The sequence below is a fragment of the Octodon degus genome, unplaced genomic scaffold, assembly GCF_000260255.1.
Source record: "Octodon degus isolate 3935 unplaced genomic scaffold, OctDeg1.0 scaffold00210, whole genome shotgun sequence".
Lineage (NCBI taxonomy): Eukaryota > Metazoa > Chordata > Mammalia > Rodentia > Octodontidae > Octodon > Octodon degus.
The window spans coordinates 3,727,015-3,743,701 of NW_004524786.1; the positions used below are offsets into that span (position 1 = coordinate 3,727,015).

The 16,687-nt window shown below is 38.8% G+C and overlaps 1 protein-coding gene across 3 annotated transcripts in view; it reads right to left on the reverse strand.

Annotated features, from left to right (window-relative positions):
- Positions 1–790: 790 nt before the first annotated feature.
- The window catches only part of CUNH3orf14 (chromosome unknown C3orf14 homolog), a 16,566-nt gene continuing 669 nt past the window's right edge, over positions 791–16,687 (reverse strand). Inside the window, exons 2-5 of one of the 3 annotated variants that reach the window (XM_023704993.1) lie at positions 15,968–16,046; positions 14,293–14,413; positions 3,909–3,968; positions 791–1,155 (exon numbers count right to left, since the gene is read on the reverse strand). In XM_023704993.1, the coding sequence (XP_023560761.1) occupies positions 1,024–1,155; positions 3,909–3,968; positions 14,293–14,413; positions 15,968–16,020 (366 nt within the window). In that variant the 5' untranslated portion in view covers positions 16,021–16,046 and the 3' untranslated portion in view covers positions 791–1,023. Of the gene's footprint in view, positions 1,156–3,893; positions 3,969–14,292; positions 14,414–15,967; positions 16,047–16,687 lie in introns of all 3 variants that reach the window. The other 2 variants (XM_004644797.2, XM_023704994.1) reach the window with 2 other exon arrangements.

The following is a 16,687-nucleotide window of genomic DNA, read 5'->3' on the forward strand; positions in this document are numbered from 1 at the left end:
ACAACAGCATTGTTATCTACACCCACTCAACAGGATAGTTCTAACATGGTTGTTTAAAGGAACTTAGCACCATCACGGACACTTCAAGATAGTTTTTGAGGTAGTGGTATTTTAATTTTTAGCTTGGCCTATTGTCTCCCCTTAAAAATACCCATCAGTTTGCAATTTAAAACATTCAATATCATATAGTACAAACATACTTTTATAGTGGAGACTGACTGCAGTTAGAAAATTATCATTTCCCCCCCCAGCGGTGGACTGAGGAAGCGTAAAGTTGTTCAGGGCTGTGAACCAAAGCTTGCTGCCAGGTGTACTCAGGAATGATGACAACAGAAGGAAGAGCATGTTTAATGACAGAAAGATGAGGAAGGCAATACCTGCACTCACAGGGGTGGCCCACGAGCCTCCATGTCCAATAACCATTTCAGATCTCATAGGTCTCCTTTGCCAAAGCCAAGTCTGTCTGAGCCTTCGCCTTCCTGAAACCCGCTCCTTGTAACTGCTTTATGGTTCTGGTCTTTGCATCTTTAGAATTTTTAGAGGTTTTGAGGCATGAAATCCTAGGAGCCTACTGTTCAGTAAGTGTTACTACTGTCTACTGAAGCAGTTCAGTGTCCCTGTGTTTTTGTTAGAAGAAATTAATGGAAGGTACACAATGACTGAGATCCTGTGTCTTATCCCCATAATAAAATATTTAAAGATTGTTAAAATCTGAATCAACTTCTCTAGATGAAAATGATGAAATATTTTAAACAACATGCAGACTAATAATTTATTTAATAACACTTTAATATTAGTTGTTAACAGTTCTGTGGGGTTGGCAGAAAGCAAGTTCATGATCCCGAATAGTGGGAATAGCCAGAAACTTCTCAGCAGGCGCTCCTCTCTTTTCCGTCCCTCAGAGTCAATGGAACCACACCAGCACCAACACCCTTGATCCCTCAAGTTCCTGCATTTACCTAGAAGCTCTTTAAAGATGAGCTCCATTAGGGAGGTTTTCTGAAATAGTGTGTGAAGCTGTTATCACCGTGTCCCATTTAGAACTGTGTTTTCTGCTTCTTTTTGATTTTCAACACTAATAGGATATGGTGCTTGTCCTAAAAGAAACTGTTCCCATTTGGGAATATATTCTTCCACTGATGCCCAGTAACAAGTCTGAAAAAAAAAATCCAAAATAAAAAAAGCGTATCAAGCAATTGAACTTGGCTCTTCATAACAGTCTAAATGTTTATTCACTTGTGTGTGTGTGCACGTACACACACATATATGTAGAATGCATTTCCTCTACAGAATATTTTATGTTAATTTTAGAAAAAAAATCTGGCTACTTACTGGTGTTAATTCTCAATTTCTCAGTAAAACCAGTGCCTGGCAGAATTACAGGTTTTAAAATTTTATTGTGACTTTACACGCCCTCTTGTGGCCAACCTTGTGATTATTGCCAGTGGTATGATTATAAATCATTAAATATTTTTAATGTCGCAGATTCTCCACCAAATGGTTACCCAAACTGAAATTAATTACAATAAAATAATTATACATGAACAAATTATTCAGAATTAACACGCAGTGACTTGATGGGGTGAGATTAGGAAGGGAAATCTAGCCAGTATGCTATAGTAGAGGTCCCTCAGGAATGTACAAAATATGTATTCTCTGTATCTTTTAAAAGAATACTTGCTAGGCTGGGCATGGTGATGCATGCCTGTAATCCCAGCAGGTGAGAAGCAGAGGCAGCCAGATCACTATGACTTTGAGGCCAGTCTGGGCTACGTAGTAGATTCAATGCCAGCCTAAACTAGTTAGTGAGACCCTATCTCAAAATAAAAACAGTCCCCCGAAAAAAACAAAATAAAATTTGATAGACAAACTTATTTATCTCAAGTTAGTGTGGTGAGAGAATATCAGTATAATATAAACACTATTGAGGCCAGGGACATAGCTCGGCAGCCTAAGCGCCTGCCTGGCAAGCACCAAGTCCTGAGTTCAATCACTGGTTTAAAAAAAAAAAAAATGCAGAAATATCTTGGACTGTAAGGCATGGTCTTACTACTGATCTGGCTCTACGGTCTGTAAGCTGTAACAGTTCATGCAGTGACACCATGCCTTAGGTAGGCATTCTGATGAGTCTTGGGTAAACTGCTCTAAGGCGGTTAATGAGAAGTATATTGCCAAAATTTTTGTGTCACAGGAGAGCATTTTATACAAGATTAAAACTATCAGTCCCGCTTGGGAAATTCAGCCAATGAATTTACTGGCAGCGTTAAGAACACATAATTACTCCCTGGGAATTTAAAAGTACAGCAAGCTGGGTGGCCTGGGCTACATAGTGAGTTTATGGCTAGCCTGAACTACAGAGTGAGACCCTGTTTCAAACCAACCAACCAACCAACCAACCAACCAACCAACCAACCACCAAAAGCTATAGCAGTCTGATAGTTAAAATGGGGAAGGATTCTAAATGTCTATACATCTATGCATGTGGTATGAGAGTCAGCCTAACCTACTTAAAATACAGGTCATCCTGCTATACAAGACTCGTTAGGAAAAATACCTTGGAGGCCTGGCTGGGAGCTTTTCACTATTTACAGCTGGACTAAGCCCTATGTGTGATCCCTCTGCATGCCAGAGTAAGGTGCTGGAGACCTGAACAAGGACAATGACAGTACCAAGCCACGGTTCTCCTCAATCACTGCCTTTTCTTACTCCTGTGGATGACACAGAAAACTGAGGGGCAAACTCCTAGTCTTCAGTTTTGAGTCTACACATATACACAGCAGGGCACAAAACAAAACTTTGTATTTGAGGGCCGGTAAGATAGTTCTGCCGTGTAAAGCGCCTGTTTTGGCAAGCTTAGGCAAGCACAGGGAATGGTGGTTCGATCCCTTGGCACCATATGCTACACCAGCCCCGCCCTCAGGGCGGTCTAAGTTAGCCAACTCCCCATGCCAAAAAAAAAAAAAAAAAGCCCTTCGTATTTGAATTTCAAAAAAGATCATTAAGATATTAAAAGACACTATTCTGTATGTAATAATCCCCACTCATCACAGACACATATACCAAAAATGGTTTATTTTTGCTAACCAGTATCCCAATCTGTTCTAGAACTCAACTAAATAAAACAGACCAAAGCCACACTATATTGTTTGATAATATGGTTTAAATAACTGGTTACATTTTGTGAAGGGACTGACCCACTGCTATTTTTAAGGGTTTTGAAGAGGAAAAACACTTTGGGGATGCTGTCACCTTACGATGCTGTGTTTAAAAGGTCAGTTATTACTGTAAGCAGGGGAAGAAAATAACATGTTATAAAATGATCAAGAAACAAAATTTGTTTTCAAGATACTAATTACCCACTATATATGACATGGTATTTGTAGACATATAAAAAAGATCAATCAGAGCTGGACACAGTAATCCTAGGTATGTGGAAGGCTGAAGTAGGACAACTGTAAGTGTGAGCCCAGGCTGGGCAACTTAGAGGAGACCTGCCTAAAATTAAATAAAAAAAAAAGAAGGGTTGGAAATGTAGCTTAAAACTTCTGAAACACTTTAGGGGCCGGGGAGATGGCTCAGTGGAATAAGCGCTTTCCTGTCAAGCACAAGGGTCTGAGTTCAATCCCCGGTTCTGCAAAAAACAAACAAACAAACAAACAAACAAAAAACCAAAAAAAGAAAAGAAAAAAAAAAAAAAAAACCCAACAACTTCTGGGTTCATCTCCAGAACCACAAGAAAACAAAAAACCCTCACAAACCCAACCCAAACACTCTTGTTTATTTTACTGAATAAATAAATCTGGGAGATACAGACATACGTCCAGTATTTCAATCAATGCACCACTAAAGAGAGTGGGGTCTATTTAGTTATATTTGTTTCTTAAGAGTCTCACCTCAAGAGAAACTACCTCAGGTGGTAGATGTGACTGCATCTTGCTCTGTAGAGACTTTTCAGCTGCTTCTATATCCTGTAACAGATACGAACATTTTAAAATCAAAGTGTATTTATAGATTGTCGATGCCTGTACTACCAGTATCTGTCCCAAATCGTTCCTCTCAGCTCTTCTGCATACTTGCTTTGAGATGATGGAAGGACACTATGGCAGAAGAACTGACGATAGCCCAATTAATCCACTTCTACTAAAGTGGGTGCCTGACTTTAAAATAGAAAGGTACTGGTGCTTCCATGTTCTGCTTCTTCACTTCGAAATGCTGGCAAATGCCAGAAATTCCTGCAAAAAGAGCCTCATTTAAAGATGCTCAGAGCAATAATCCAGCTTTAAAATTGCCTCAAAACAACCAGATGGGATAAAATCAAGCACTGTATTCAGATACAAAACATGCAGGTACTCCGCCCCCACACTGCTAACCCTAAAGTGAAGAGTTCTAGTCTCTCCAAATGATGCAAATGGTGTACTGATGGCACATAACCATTTGTTCAACATTCTACCTTTATATTTTATACTTATTTAAAAGAAGTATCCCAAGATAGGAATCTTTTCACTAAGCTCAAGTTTTAGAGCTAAATTTCTAAGTTATTTTTAATGGTGAGCTCTACTGTTGGGTAACATCATTTAGCCCATGGATTCAATCACCATACTTTACTTTGTAATTTTCCTTATAGATGCATCTATTTTCTCTCATGGTTGTAAAAACACTGTAAGCTTTAGGTATTATTTTTACCTTGACACATACATGGCACATACCCAGAACTGTAGGACTCTGTGCATTTGTACATAAACATTTGAGTTCCATTTAAGAAATGCCTCTCAAATTAGTACCTATGTTGTCTTTTGCCCACTTATTATGTTTCATCAAGTTCATAGGGGCCTTGGCCCAAAGCTATGTAAATTTTGTTTCTCCTCTGAGCTTAGCAAATTGACAGAAAAGAAAGTTCTCTTGATCCATACACACATTGGAGCAGTCTAAGTAGAGGGCTGTTGGACAGACGGAGGGAGATGGAAAAGGGCGTGGGAGTGGGGTGTGAAGAAGCCAGTGCTGAACAGGAGAAAAAAGACAGCAGATGGTAGCGGCAGGAGCAAGGAATGGGTGTGAAATGTAAAAGGGAAAAACAGGAAATTCCCTAAAGGGACTCCCCAAAGTTGCACAGCCATTAATGCACCTGCTGTCTGGAGGAAGGTGATCCGAAGGAAAGGAAGGTGTCAGTTTAGGGATAAAGAACGGGTCTATTAGCATGGCTTTCCTGTGCCAGAAGTTTACAGCTAAGACACGTGCTGCAGAGCTTCTGGTGCCAGCGCCTCCACAGACACAAAAGCCTAATTTTTCTGTGATTACACTGATTTTACAAGGTCCTGGAAAAATTAATTTCTGCTTTCAAAAAGTACATCTATACAATGAGAAGAGAGTAATTATACCTTCAATTAAGGTACTATTCCTAGAATAGTTACAAAATTATTGTTAGTGGCATATCTAGGTGGCCTGAGCAGTGAAGAAAACATCCTATTTTTCTTAAAGAACAGAAAATAAAAAGATCCTGAAGACTGTCTCTTATAGAGCAGATTTGCCAACAAAAGCAGCAGATACAGGCAGGGACATGTGGCTTGGTACAGCAGGCTGATGGTGAGACACTGACTGTCATCTCTGTAACACTGTGCCCCAAGATTACCACATCTCTGAAAAACTCCTTTAGCATCAGTGCTGTCGCTTCTTAGATGTTGTGTGTAGTACCTCTCCTATTCATCTCTTTGTGTGTGTGTGTGTGTGTGTGTAACCGAGGATTGAACTCAGGCCCTTGCACTTGCCAGGGAAGCGCTTATTCCACTGAGCCATCTCCCTGGCCCTGTTTATCTCTTCAGTTAGCTTGGTTTTCTTTCCAAGTGTGGGCTTTGTTAAGATCTGTGACATCTGTTTTCATACTTTTACTTTATCTCCTTTCAAACTTGTCTCTTACCTAGCTTTAACTATTACTGTTGAGGGATAACTAACCCTTCTTCCTAAGCTTTTTTATCATAAAACTAGGCTCATCTTCCTACTGGATGGACTGAGTCAATCACAGTAGGAACTCTATTTACTCAGCTATTTATGCTGTACCTTCTTTCTTCAACTCTTATTCCCTGTCAGTGAAAATTTCAAAGCTTTCTAGACTGTTCCTTCAGGACACCTAACACTTCCTTTTTAGCTCTAGTGCTGTAGGCTGGGGACAGAGTGCAGAGGCACAGTGCCTGCCTGGTAAGTGTGAGATTGTGTGTTGTGATAACCATGAAGGGGTCTTAGAACACAGGACTTACAGAACATTTCTAGTGAGATACAGCTGAAGGGCAAAAAAGCTATAAAGCCATCTTATAAAAAACCAGTCCCACTAATCTCTTGGGTGATGGGAGTGATGTCCATATTACAGAATAAAGAACAACAGTTCCCCCTAAACTGTGGTTTTGCTTTCTGAAGCTTGTAACCCATGGCTAACTGTGGCCTAAAAATAGTTACATATAAAAATCCTAGGCTGAGGATGCAGCCTGTGGCAGAGTATGTGCCCAGCCTGTGTGAGGCTCAGCTCAATCCCCAGCACTAAAAAGAGTGGGGGGAGGAAAGGATAACAGAGGAACAACAATCTGGAAATAATTCCTAAATTGCTTGCGACTCTGAGTAGCATGATGAAATTTTTTTTCAATTTTTTAGTTATTTATCTGACACAGGGTCTCACTATGCAGCTGGGACTCATAGCGATCCTCCTGTCTCAGCCTCTCCAGTGCTGGGATTATAGGCGTGCACCACCAAGCCTGTTTTTGGTGGCTAGCAAAGCACGTGGTACCTGGGATGGAAGCCAGGTCTTTGTGCTTGCCAGCCAGGCACTTAAGACTGCTGAGCTACCTCCCAGCCCTGTGATGAAATCTTGTGACTTCTCCCTGTGTCCTACCTAGGAAATGGCTCACCTTTTGTTCACTGTACCCAGTGTTTATGCTACCTGTCCATTAGTCATTTAACTGTTGGCTGCGTTATCAGATAGTCACCATATTACATGTGTGCAAGTAACCTTATGTTGTAACCTACCAGTGTCTGTCTCACACTATCTGCATCACTCCCACCATGGTATCTCACTACACACCACACAAGCACAAGCATGGGGCAACAAAGCACTTTTAGAGAGAGATACACATTCAGTTTTCATTACAACATATCATCACTGTTCTATGCTATGAGTTACTATAACAAAATTATTGTGCCTAATTTATAAATTAAGCTTTAGTATAGGTTTGTATCTATATGAATAAATAAGCATAAATAGGATTTGACATCATCTAAAGTTGTAGGTCTTCCAGGGGGTCTTGTCTTGGTATGTCTCTCCCACCAGTAAGGTAGAATTACTCTATGCATTTGTGTTGGTGTTGGACAATCCTTTGGGAGCTGCTATTTTTGGTAGATGTTACACACACAAGTTTAGTGGTTTCATGTGAAGACCTTTGCAACCCTATAATGACATTAGAAGTACTAAGAGGAACTCATATTTTCTCCTTAAAAAAGCAAAAGAAATGGCAATGAACAGTTCTAAGCACTCAAAGATCTACATGTATTTCCTGATGAAAGAAAGGAAAGGAAGAAATGACCAATTCAGTGTGGAGCATGCATCCAATGAGCCGTGAAGACCTCATCACATCAGAAAGAAAGGAAACTACAAGACTGTTAGGATCATGTGGAAGACATTCAGGCCAGCTTGGAGAAGCGTCCACTGGATAAGAACTGAACAATTTGAATGAGTAAAAAAACTGCAAAAGATTGAAGCACTTCAAATTGCAGATTAGTTAAAACCAAAACAACAGCTCTCTAGTCCATCTCTAGAGAATGCTACAGAATCAACCTCCTATTTAAAAAACTATAAGGCAGTGACAATGAAGCTTTTAGAGACAAGTGCCCAAACTGAAACCCAAAACCTACTTGCATACTGCAAGATGCTATTCTGAAATTACACCTGAATACTGAGGTTTTAGTTCAGAAAAAAACAAGTCACACATTAACATCTTCTGTCTTACAAGAAAAACCCAACAGTACACCCAGGATATGTTCATCACCACTCCTCTAGGGTCAGAGGTATACCTGGTTGGCAGAAGACTTGCCTACCATGTGTGGGCCTCTGGGTTCCATCCTTAGCACAGAAGAAAAATAAAAACAAAGCCAATGAACCCACCAACTGACCGACCAACCAACAGCACAAGTCAATATGAGGAAAGAATCAAGCATTCAGCATACCTTTTAACTTCACAACTGTAGTTCAGTGTAATCAAGTAACTGACCAGGGGAAGACTACCTTTACTTTTTCTACCTTGACTGAGTGTATTTAGGTACCTATCATCAACTTCTAATATCCCAGGAGAGGCCTCTACCCATTATGGAACTGTCCTCACCTAAAGCACTGAGCCTGATCTGATGAGGCCTCTAGATTTATACTGTTAATACCCTAAGTTGCTTTCCTTTTAAAACAAAAGATTTTTTTTTTTTTTTTTTTTTTTGTATTTTTAAGGAAGGGTCTATGGGGTCTTACTACTAGATCAGACTTGTAGTGCTCCTCCTGTTTACAGCCTCACAAGAGCTGGGATTACATGCGTTTGTCACCACACCCAGACTCAATTGTCATCTCAGTGTGTTCTGGGGGCAGGGCCAGCACAGCAGGCCTAGGGATTGAACCCCCAGCCTCTGTGCCTGCTTGTAGGCGCTTTAATCCGCTGAGCTATTTGGCTGGCCTGATAAAAGGTTTTAATGTGTGAGTTGTGTTTTCTATACTAAAACCTTAGCATTCAGGTTTAATTGCAGGGTCAACACTCTGCAATAAGCAAGTGGGTTTTGGGTTACAGTTTGGACCTCATCTTTAAAAGGCCTGCCATCACTGCCCTAAGCCCTTGCTTTTGTGGCTACTGAGCATCAAAATACAGCAAGTCTCAGTTTAAATATACTTAAGTATAAAATATACAAGGTACTGTGAGTGCTCTGTGGGGAGAGTTTATACAGCAAACATTTGAAACACTTTCAGCTTTATTAAGTATTATTTTCACATATTAAGTATATTTCGTGTGTTTCTCTTGTCTTTGTTAGGAGCAGTCAGTATATGAAACCCAAAACCTACTTACATACTGCAAGATGCAACTCTTGAAATTAAACCTGAATACTGAGGTTTTAGTTTAGAAAAAAACAACTCACATAATACCATCTTGGCTGTCCTCGATGGTGGTTTCAGCCTCTTCAATGGTCGCCTCACCTGCAAAAGCGTGCACGCCACTCATCTGTGGGCAGCATTTCCCTATTCTCTGCCTGCAGTATATTTGTGTTTTCACCATAAGATGATGTTACCATAGAACTGTGTTTTTGGGCAAAACAGTTTTCCAGAAGGTGAGGGGAGAAATCACTGTTTATACTGTATAAGTATTTATAGGAAGATAATCCCTTTTCCACCAAACCATATGAATTATGTTTGTCTTTTAATGTATTTGGTACAGGGTCTCACTACGCAGCCCAGACTTGTAGTGATCCTTCTGTTTTCAGCCTCCCCAGCACTGGGATTACAGTCATGTGCCACCATGCCCAGTCTGTCGGCGCAGCGTGCCTGAGGGCAGTGCTGGCGTGGCATGTGGCACCGGGGATCCAATGCTGGTCCCTACACTTGCCTAAGCAGGTGCTCAGTCTGCTGAGCTATCTTGCTGGCCCTTGTTTATAAAGACAGATAAATTGCATTTAATACTAATTGGGAAAATAATTATTCAACTTACGCTTTTTTATTGGGTAGTGCTGGGGGGCACGTCAAACCGAGGGTCGTAGTCAGTATGTGTGCTGGGAAACTATCTTACTAAGCTATACCCACAGCAAGTTCACTATCTTTTATGACATTTGTTGACTGAAGTCTATGAGATTTCTTTCCTACTTATATTGTTTATTAATAAAATATTTGAAGGCATCAGCCATTTCTTTATTACCCCTTTTTGCAAAAAACATTTTTTTTTTAAATTTTAGTAAGGGTCTACAGGGTCTCACTATGTAGATCTGACTTGTAGTGTTTTGCCTGTGTTCAGCCCCCTAAGAGCTGGGATTACAGGCGTGCACCACCACGCCCAGTCTCAATTGCCATCTCAGCAAGCCCCAGGGGCGGGGCCGGCACAGCAAGCCAGGGATTGAACTCCCGCAGCTGTGTCTGCCTAAGCAAGCACTTTAATCTGCTGAGCTATTTGGCTGGCCCTGCAAAAACTTTTTTGAGTTAGGCATTGTGCTGGCATCTCTGTAATTCTAGTACTCTGGAAGGCTGAGGTGGGAGGACTGCAAATTTTTGTCTAACCTGAGCAACACACAATCTTAAGAGGCAGTTTTCAAAATAAAAACAAAATGAGCTGGGGATGTAGTTCAGGCAAAGGCCTTGGAGTTCAATCTTCCTCCCTGCAAAAATAAAAAATAAAACAAAACAAAACATGAAAAGTACCAAACTTGTTATTCTGATAGCTTAATTTTCCACATGAATTTATATAAATCTCATTACTTTCTGTGAAAATTCTTTTGAGATTTTTTTTTTTTTTTTTTTTTTTTTTTTTGTACTGGGGAATAGAACTCAGGACCTTGCACTTGCCAGGCAGGCACCTAAGCCACCTAGCTCTCTCTCTAGCTCTGTTGAGATTTAAATAAATATATATAAATAATATTGGGAGAAGTGATTTTAGAAAAAATAAGTCTCTGTGTTCAGGTTTAACACATGTCTCCTTTTAAGTTTTACATCTCAGATTTCAGTGTAATAACTATCTTTACAGTATCACAAATAAACCTTAACAGTTCCCTAAGTATCTTAGAATTTTACTGCTAATGTTAATCTGATCTTCTGTACTTTATAGCTATATACATAAGATTCAACTCAACATTTGGTTTTATAAAGATATAATCATATAATACACTATTCTACTTTTAAAAAGTTAGGGGCTGTGGTAGTAGCTCAGGGGCATGGTGTCTACCTGGCAAGAGTGAGGCCCTGAGTTTGATTCCTAGTTATAACAAAAGAAGAAAGTTAAAGTGTTTAATGTTTACTGCAGTATTTAGAAGATCTAAACAAATCAAAAAGTGGCTGGCAAAAACATGGATCCTTATATTACCGTTACTGTACTTTAAGTTTTCATGGAGCTAATTTTATAAAGTGTGAGCAGTAGCTCTTAATTACCAATCCTAGTGTAACTTACTCTGCTCTTGTCCACAGGATTGTGGGTAGTTACCATGTGGTTCCCTCATGCATAAAGAATTAGCCCAGATTAGTGTTTTTCAAAGTCTTTGAGCAAAAGCTAGGCAGCAAGGTAAGGCTGAACTGGTAGGGTCTTAGACCAAAATAAGTACATTTCTATCCACCTTTGATAAAATGTCTTAATGCTAAAAAATTTTAACCTTTATGTCTAATATCATACATGCCATTTAAAGTCTGTTTTTGGAGCTAGAAGTACAGCTCAGTAGTACAGGGTAATTTTAGCATGTGGGAGGCTCCAGGTCCAATGCCCAGTACTCCTCATCCAATTGGAAATTCTGCAGTTAAGTCCTATCTATCTCACTTCTATAATGGTATCCACAATACAGCCACTATTTCTAAAGTTTAACAAATGAGGAAAAGCAGAATTAAAAATTGAATATGTAATCATTCAAAAATATACAACCATACACAGGAGCTGGGGAAATGGCTCAGTAGAATAAGCGCTTCCCTAGCAAGTGCAAAGGTCTGAGTTCAATCCCTGGTTCCACCAAAAAACCAAACCAAACCAAAAAAAAGTAAACACAAAGACAGGGAAGAGACCACTTCGAGCAACAAGGACTCTACCTATGATATAGTATGTGCTCAATAAAGTTACAAAAGGACTAAAAAATATACAAAAATGTATTTCAAGATGGTTGATGCAGAAATATGCTCTTAGATCTTTTTATGGTGAGATTATATTATTTTGGTAATCAGGGAAATTACTATATCAAACTGAAATTTCTCAAAAATATGAAAACAGACTCATTATCTTTATATACAGGTGCTTCTTGACTTACATGATTATATGTCATAAGTATATCAAAATTAGAAACCACTATAAGTCAAAATGCCTTAGCACGTCTAACCTTTTTAACATCCAGGCTTAGCACCAACATGCACTATGGAATGCCAACATGTCTGTAATGGTGTGGCTGACTGGAAAGGCTGCCTGCTGTACTGCCCAGCCTCACAAGAAAGAAGCTAAAAGCAGACTGTTAGCCTAGGAAAGATCAAACCCCAAACATGGGTCTACTGAATACCTATCACTTTTGCATCAGTTGAAAGTCAAAAGGCTAGTAAGGTCAACTATGCTAAGCTGGGTACTGTCTCTGCATGGTAACGTCTCAGCTACCATTCTTTAACTCTAGTTTCTTTATACTTAAATTTTTAACACCAAGTCTTGCTATGTGGTTCAGGTTGGCCTTGAATTCACTATGTAGTCCAAGCCAGTCGAATTCATGTTAATCCTCCTGCCTCTGCCTCTGGAGCGCCAGGATTACAGGTGTGAGCCACCGTACCTGGTAGCCTTTCAATTCTTGAAACTACTCTGCATCTAAATAGTAAATGAATCTTTCTTAAATACCTAGTCTCATATTTCCTATATAAATATATTTTCTATTTACTTAGCTTTATATACCAAGTCTCAAATTCTTTAGTTTTACAACCTATATCCAATCTCATTGTCAAACTAAACAGCTCACAGTCCCCTGAAAGTAATAGGGTCGCTCATTTTTCTGATCTTAGTAAATGTTACAGAATATTTGGCCTTGTGCTTACTGAAACATAGTGGAAACTTAGTTTCTCCTGTGACACCTCTTAGAATATGCTTTTTGAACAGCTTTTTACTTTTATTCCTTTTAGTTCCAAATCTATTTCAAGTAATTTAGTGTTTGCCACCTCAAGTCTCAGAGTTCTTGGTGCCAAAGAATTTATAGCCTTCTAACATCAACTAAGCCTGGAAAGGCCATCAGATCGAGAATTCTGATTTATACTGTACTTATTTTGTTGTCTCCACTTCTAGCCTTTGAGCATTCATTAAACACTCATTAAAAGGAAAACACTTTGAAACCAACCACTACATCACATGCTGTAGGCAGGTAGCAATCAAGCCTTCTAATTTAGTTTTTCTAACTTTTTACAGCAAATTCCAAAATATCCTATATATTTCCATTTAAAAATAAATATTGCTAACACCATTGGGCAAGTAAGACATATGGCAATATAGAATGCTTTGGTAGCACTATGGCTGTGACTTAAATTACTGTGGATCAAACTGCCAGAAGCTGAGAAGATAACTGAATTTTCCTCTTCCTTTATCCTCTAGTGAGGATAGAAGATAACTGTATCATGCTTATCGATGAAAATATTTAACAATAAAAAACTGAAAACACTTCTTTATAACTTAAATAATATAGTCTTACTACCAAATGTTTTAGTCATAGGATCTCTTGGAAGCTTGAATGGAAGCAAACTTTAGGGTTTTAATTATGGATGAAGCCACACAATTCTGGAAGAAGCAAAGTATAGCAAGCAGCCAAAAATGTTACACATATGATTTTACTCCAAATGGGCACATTGGCCAAATGGTGAGGCCCTGCGTAATCATAGACTTTGACCACCTACTCTATAACCATCCAAAGAGATCTGGGAAATCTGTTATTATAGGCAGGAATTCTGTGCATTGACTGTGGCTCCAGTGGGGAAAAATCAAATTCTTCTTTTTTTTATAATGCTTAATAGTTTGGAGTTGGATCTAAACATATTACAGGCACTTTTAAGTCTTTGAGGATCTCTCTTCAAGTAAAAGATGGAAAATGGAAATGTACATCTTTTATTTTTACTTCTTGCACAAAGGTTATCTTAATGTGCCTTCTGTTGTCATTGATTTTCTAGTTGACTGAATATATTTAGCATATGAACACTTCATTTTTTTTCACTTAAAATGAGAATGTGTATAAGTGCTATTTAACTAATATGGGTTTAAAAATAAGATGTTGCCTGGTGTGGTGGTGCATGCCAATAATCCCAGTACTCTAGGAGGCAGCGAGGCAGGAGGATTACAAGTTTGAGCCTAGCCTGGGCAACTTAATGATTTAGGAAGACTCTATCTCAAAATATACAAATAAAGGGCTGAGAATGTAGCTCTGAATGAAGGTCATGGGTTCAAGCCCCAGAACTAAAAGAAGAAAAAAAAAAGATACTCATTAATTCTACTCACTACTCCAGACAAAGACTATATAAATTAAAATTGTAAAATTCATGTAACGTTTTTGAAAAAGTGGGAAAATCTTAATATACACACCATGGAAACTTACCTTTAAAAGGCTAAGATTCCTTTTGAAAGCTGTTTCAGCTTGCTGCTGAGAGGGCTTTTCTGTGTTTTGATTTCCCAATTTACTCTCCATTTGTTGAAGTAACATCAATCTTTGCGATACTCTAGAGATTAAGATGAAAAGATGTTAAAAGCAAACACTGCATTGCCTGACCAAAATTCAAAATTTACTTCTTTATTGCTTCTCACTTAACCTGTCTTGAAAGTTCGTTACTATGTCAATTAATGCAACAATGAAAAACTTAGTTCAGGAACTCTGAAGTCAGTGGTAGCAGGTATTAATGTATGAGTTGTTTTTCCTAAACTGAGATCTCAACATTCAGGCTTAATTGCAATATTGGCATTTTGTGATAAATAACTGGGTTTTGGGTTGGAGTTTGGGCACTCATCTCTAAAAGGTTTACCATCACTATCTTAAGTCAATCTGGGTAAAATTTATTTATTCTCATTAACATTCTTCAAATGTGTGTCATAAAGATATGATTCTGTTTCGTAGCCTCTGGTCTTTCGAAATTATTTTAGACTGTTGAAGATATGTTTTAATTTTTGGTGAAAATGCAAACTGTAATACATATCTCCTTGTACACATAGTTATATATACCTCCCCACACACATACATTGATATAACTTGCTATATGAAACCTTCTGCTTAACACTTCAGTACCCCTGAATCTCATGTTACACATTTAGAATTGTGCTAAACTTCCATATGTTTGAAGAAGCAATAAAAATATTTTTTCCTCTTTTTCCAAGAGAAAGATGATGGGTTGATATATGAGTGAGAGGCAATGTGTATATATACTGTACATGCTCATAAGAAGGTACAACAGTAACTGAAGAGAGATGCAAAAAGTTATAAGTAAATTTCACCCTACTTTACCATATATAATATACTTCAAAAGTGTGTTTCTGGTCAAATGCTTCTTTTACACATCCATGAATTCTCTTAAATGATGAAAAATACAGCAACATCATATATAAGTTTAACTTTTTCCCTGATTGTTGTGATTGTTTTGAAGAAATGTTGTTTCATATAGATTATCTTATAAATACAAGTAAACTCTGAGGTCTTTAATGCATTTTTTTAAGAAAAATATTTTTTAAGACCAACGAAGAGTGTCTGGTAATTAATTAAAGAAAACCAAAGCTAGAAGGCCCACACACAGAGGAAGAGAATCAATATTAAATGTTGGAACAGAAGTGGCTACACAATTTTTAGGAACTGGGATGAAATAACAGAAAACTGTGATATTAGAGTTTCAAACTAAGTGTGGGGGCTGTGACTGTATAGGTCACATAACTATGGAAACCATGACAGAAATGGGTAAGAAATTTAGTTAAGTCCACTAACTACCAATGGGGGAACTGGAAGTGGGGGAACAGGAAAGATGAATTTACCTAGCAATTAGTAACAAAATGTAAGGCAACAAAAATATTTCATACCCTTTAATCTTGGTTATTTTTTTTGGCTGGTTGGTTACTCTCAAGAGACACTAAAAAAAAATAAAAATAAAAATAAAGAGACACTTACATTCCCTATATGAAAATCTCAAGCATTACAAAATTAAAATAACAAACTTTTACATTTTGTGTTCTCAATATGTTTCAACAATAAAAGCAGTATAAGCCTCTTAAGATTATCCTCTTAAAAAACTTACATTTTCTCATGTCTTTTAGAAAGGCGAATTTCTTGAGTGAACAAGGAGGTCATCTTTAATCAAAGCTGTTGCACACTTTCTGGTAAATAATAAAACACTTAAAGTTACTCGTGTCACACGTGCTCAACTTTGCAGTACTTGATCATTTGCTACTTCAATCTATTGGTGTTCTCAGAAGAAAAATAACCTCTCTGTCCAATAATGCATAAAATCAAAGAGTACATTTAGTGGCATCTTAATTTGGGATCCCGTTCTCAATCTGCCATAGTCATCCAAGAACACCACAAACCAGGTAGACTCAACATATTTCACATTTCCCCCTCGAGAGGCTAACCTTAATCCGAACTAAAAACAAACAAGCAGCTGGTACCAAGACTAGCGAACGTTCTACTGTATCAACAGACAGAAACAACTCCGCTGTCAAATTCAACACGGGAACACCATCTCCTGTGCGTGCGCACACCCAGACAGACAGGCAAACAAGCACGAGAATCAACTGGAAGCGCACGGTCTCTCTCTTCTTGGAAGACCGCCAGTCCCACCATCTCTCTTCCAGCCGGAAAGTACTCTTCCCGGTGGCTGCGAGGAAAGCACCCCAAGTACCTGCCCCGGCCCCGGCCCCGCGGCGCTCTGCAGAGCGGGGGAACCCTGCCCGCGCCTCCACCCCGCCGGGAGGGGCGCAGCGTGGCGTGGGCCCGGGCGCTGGCCCCCGCGCGGGCC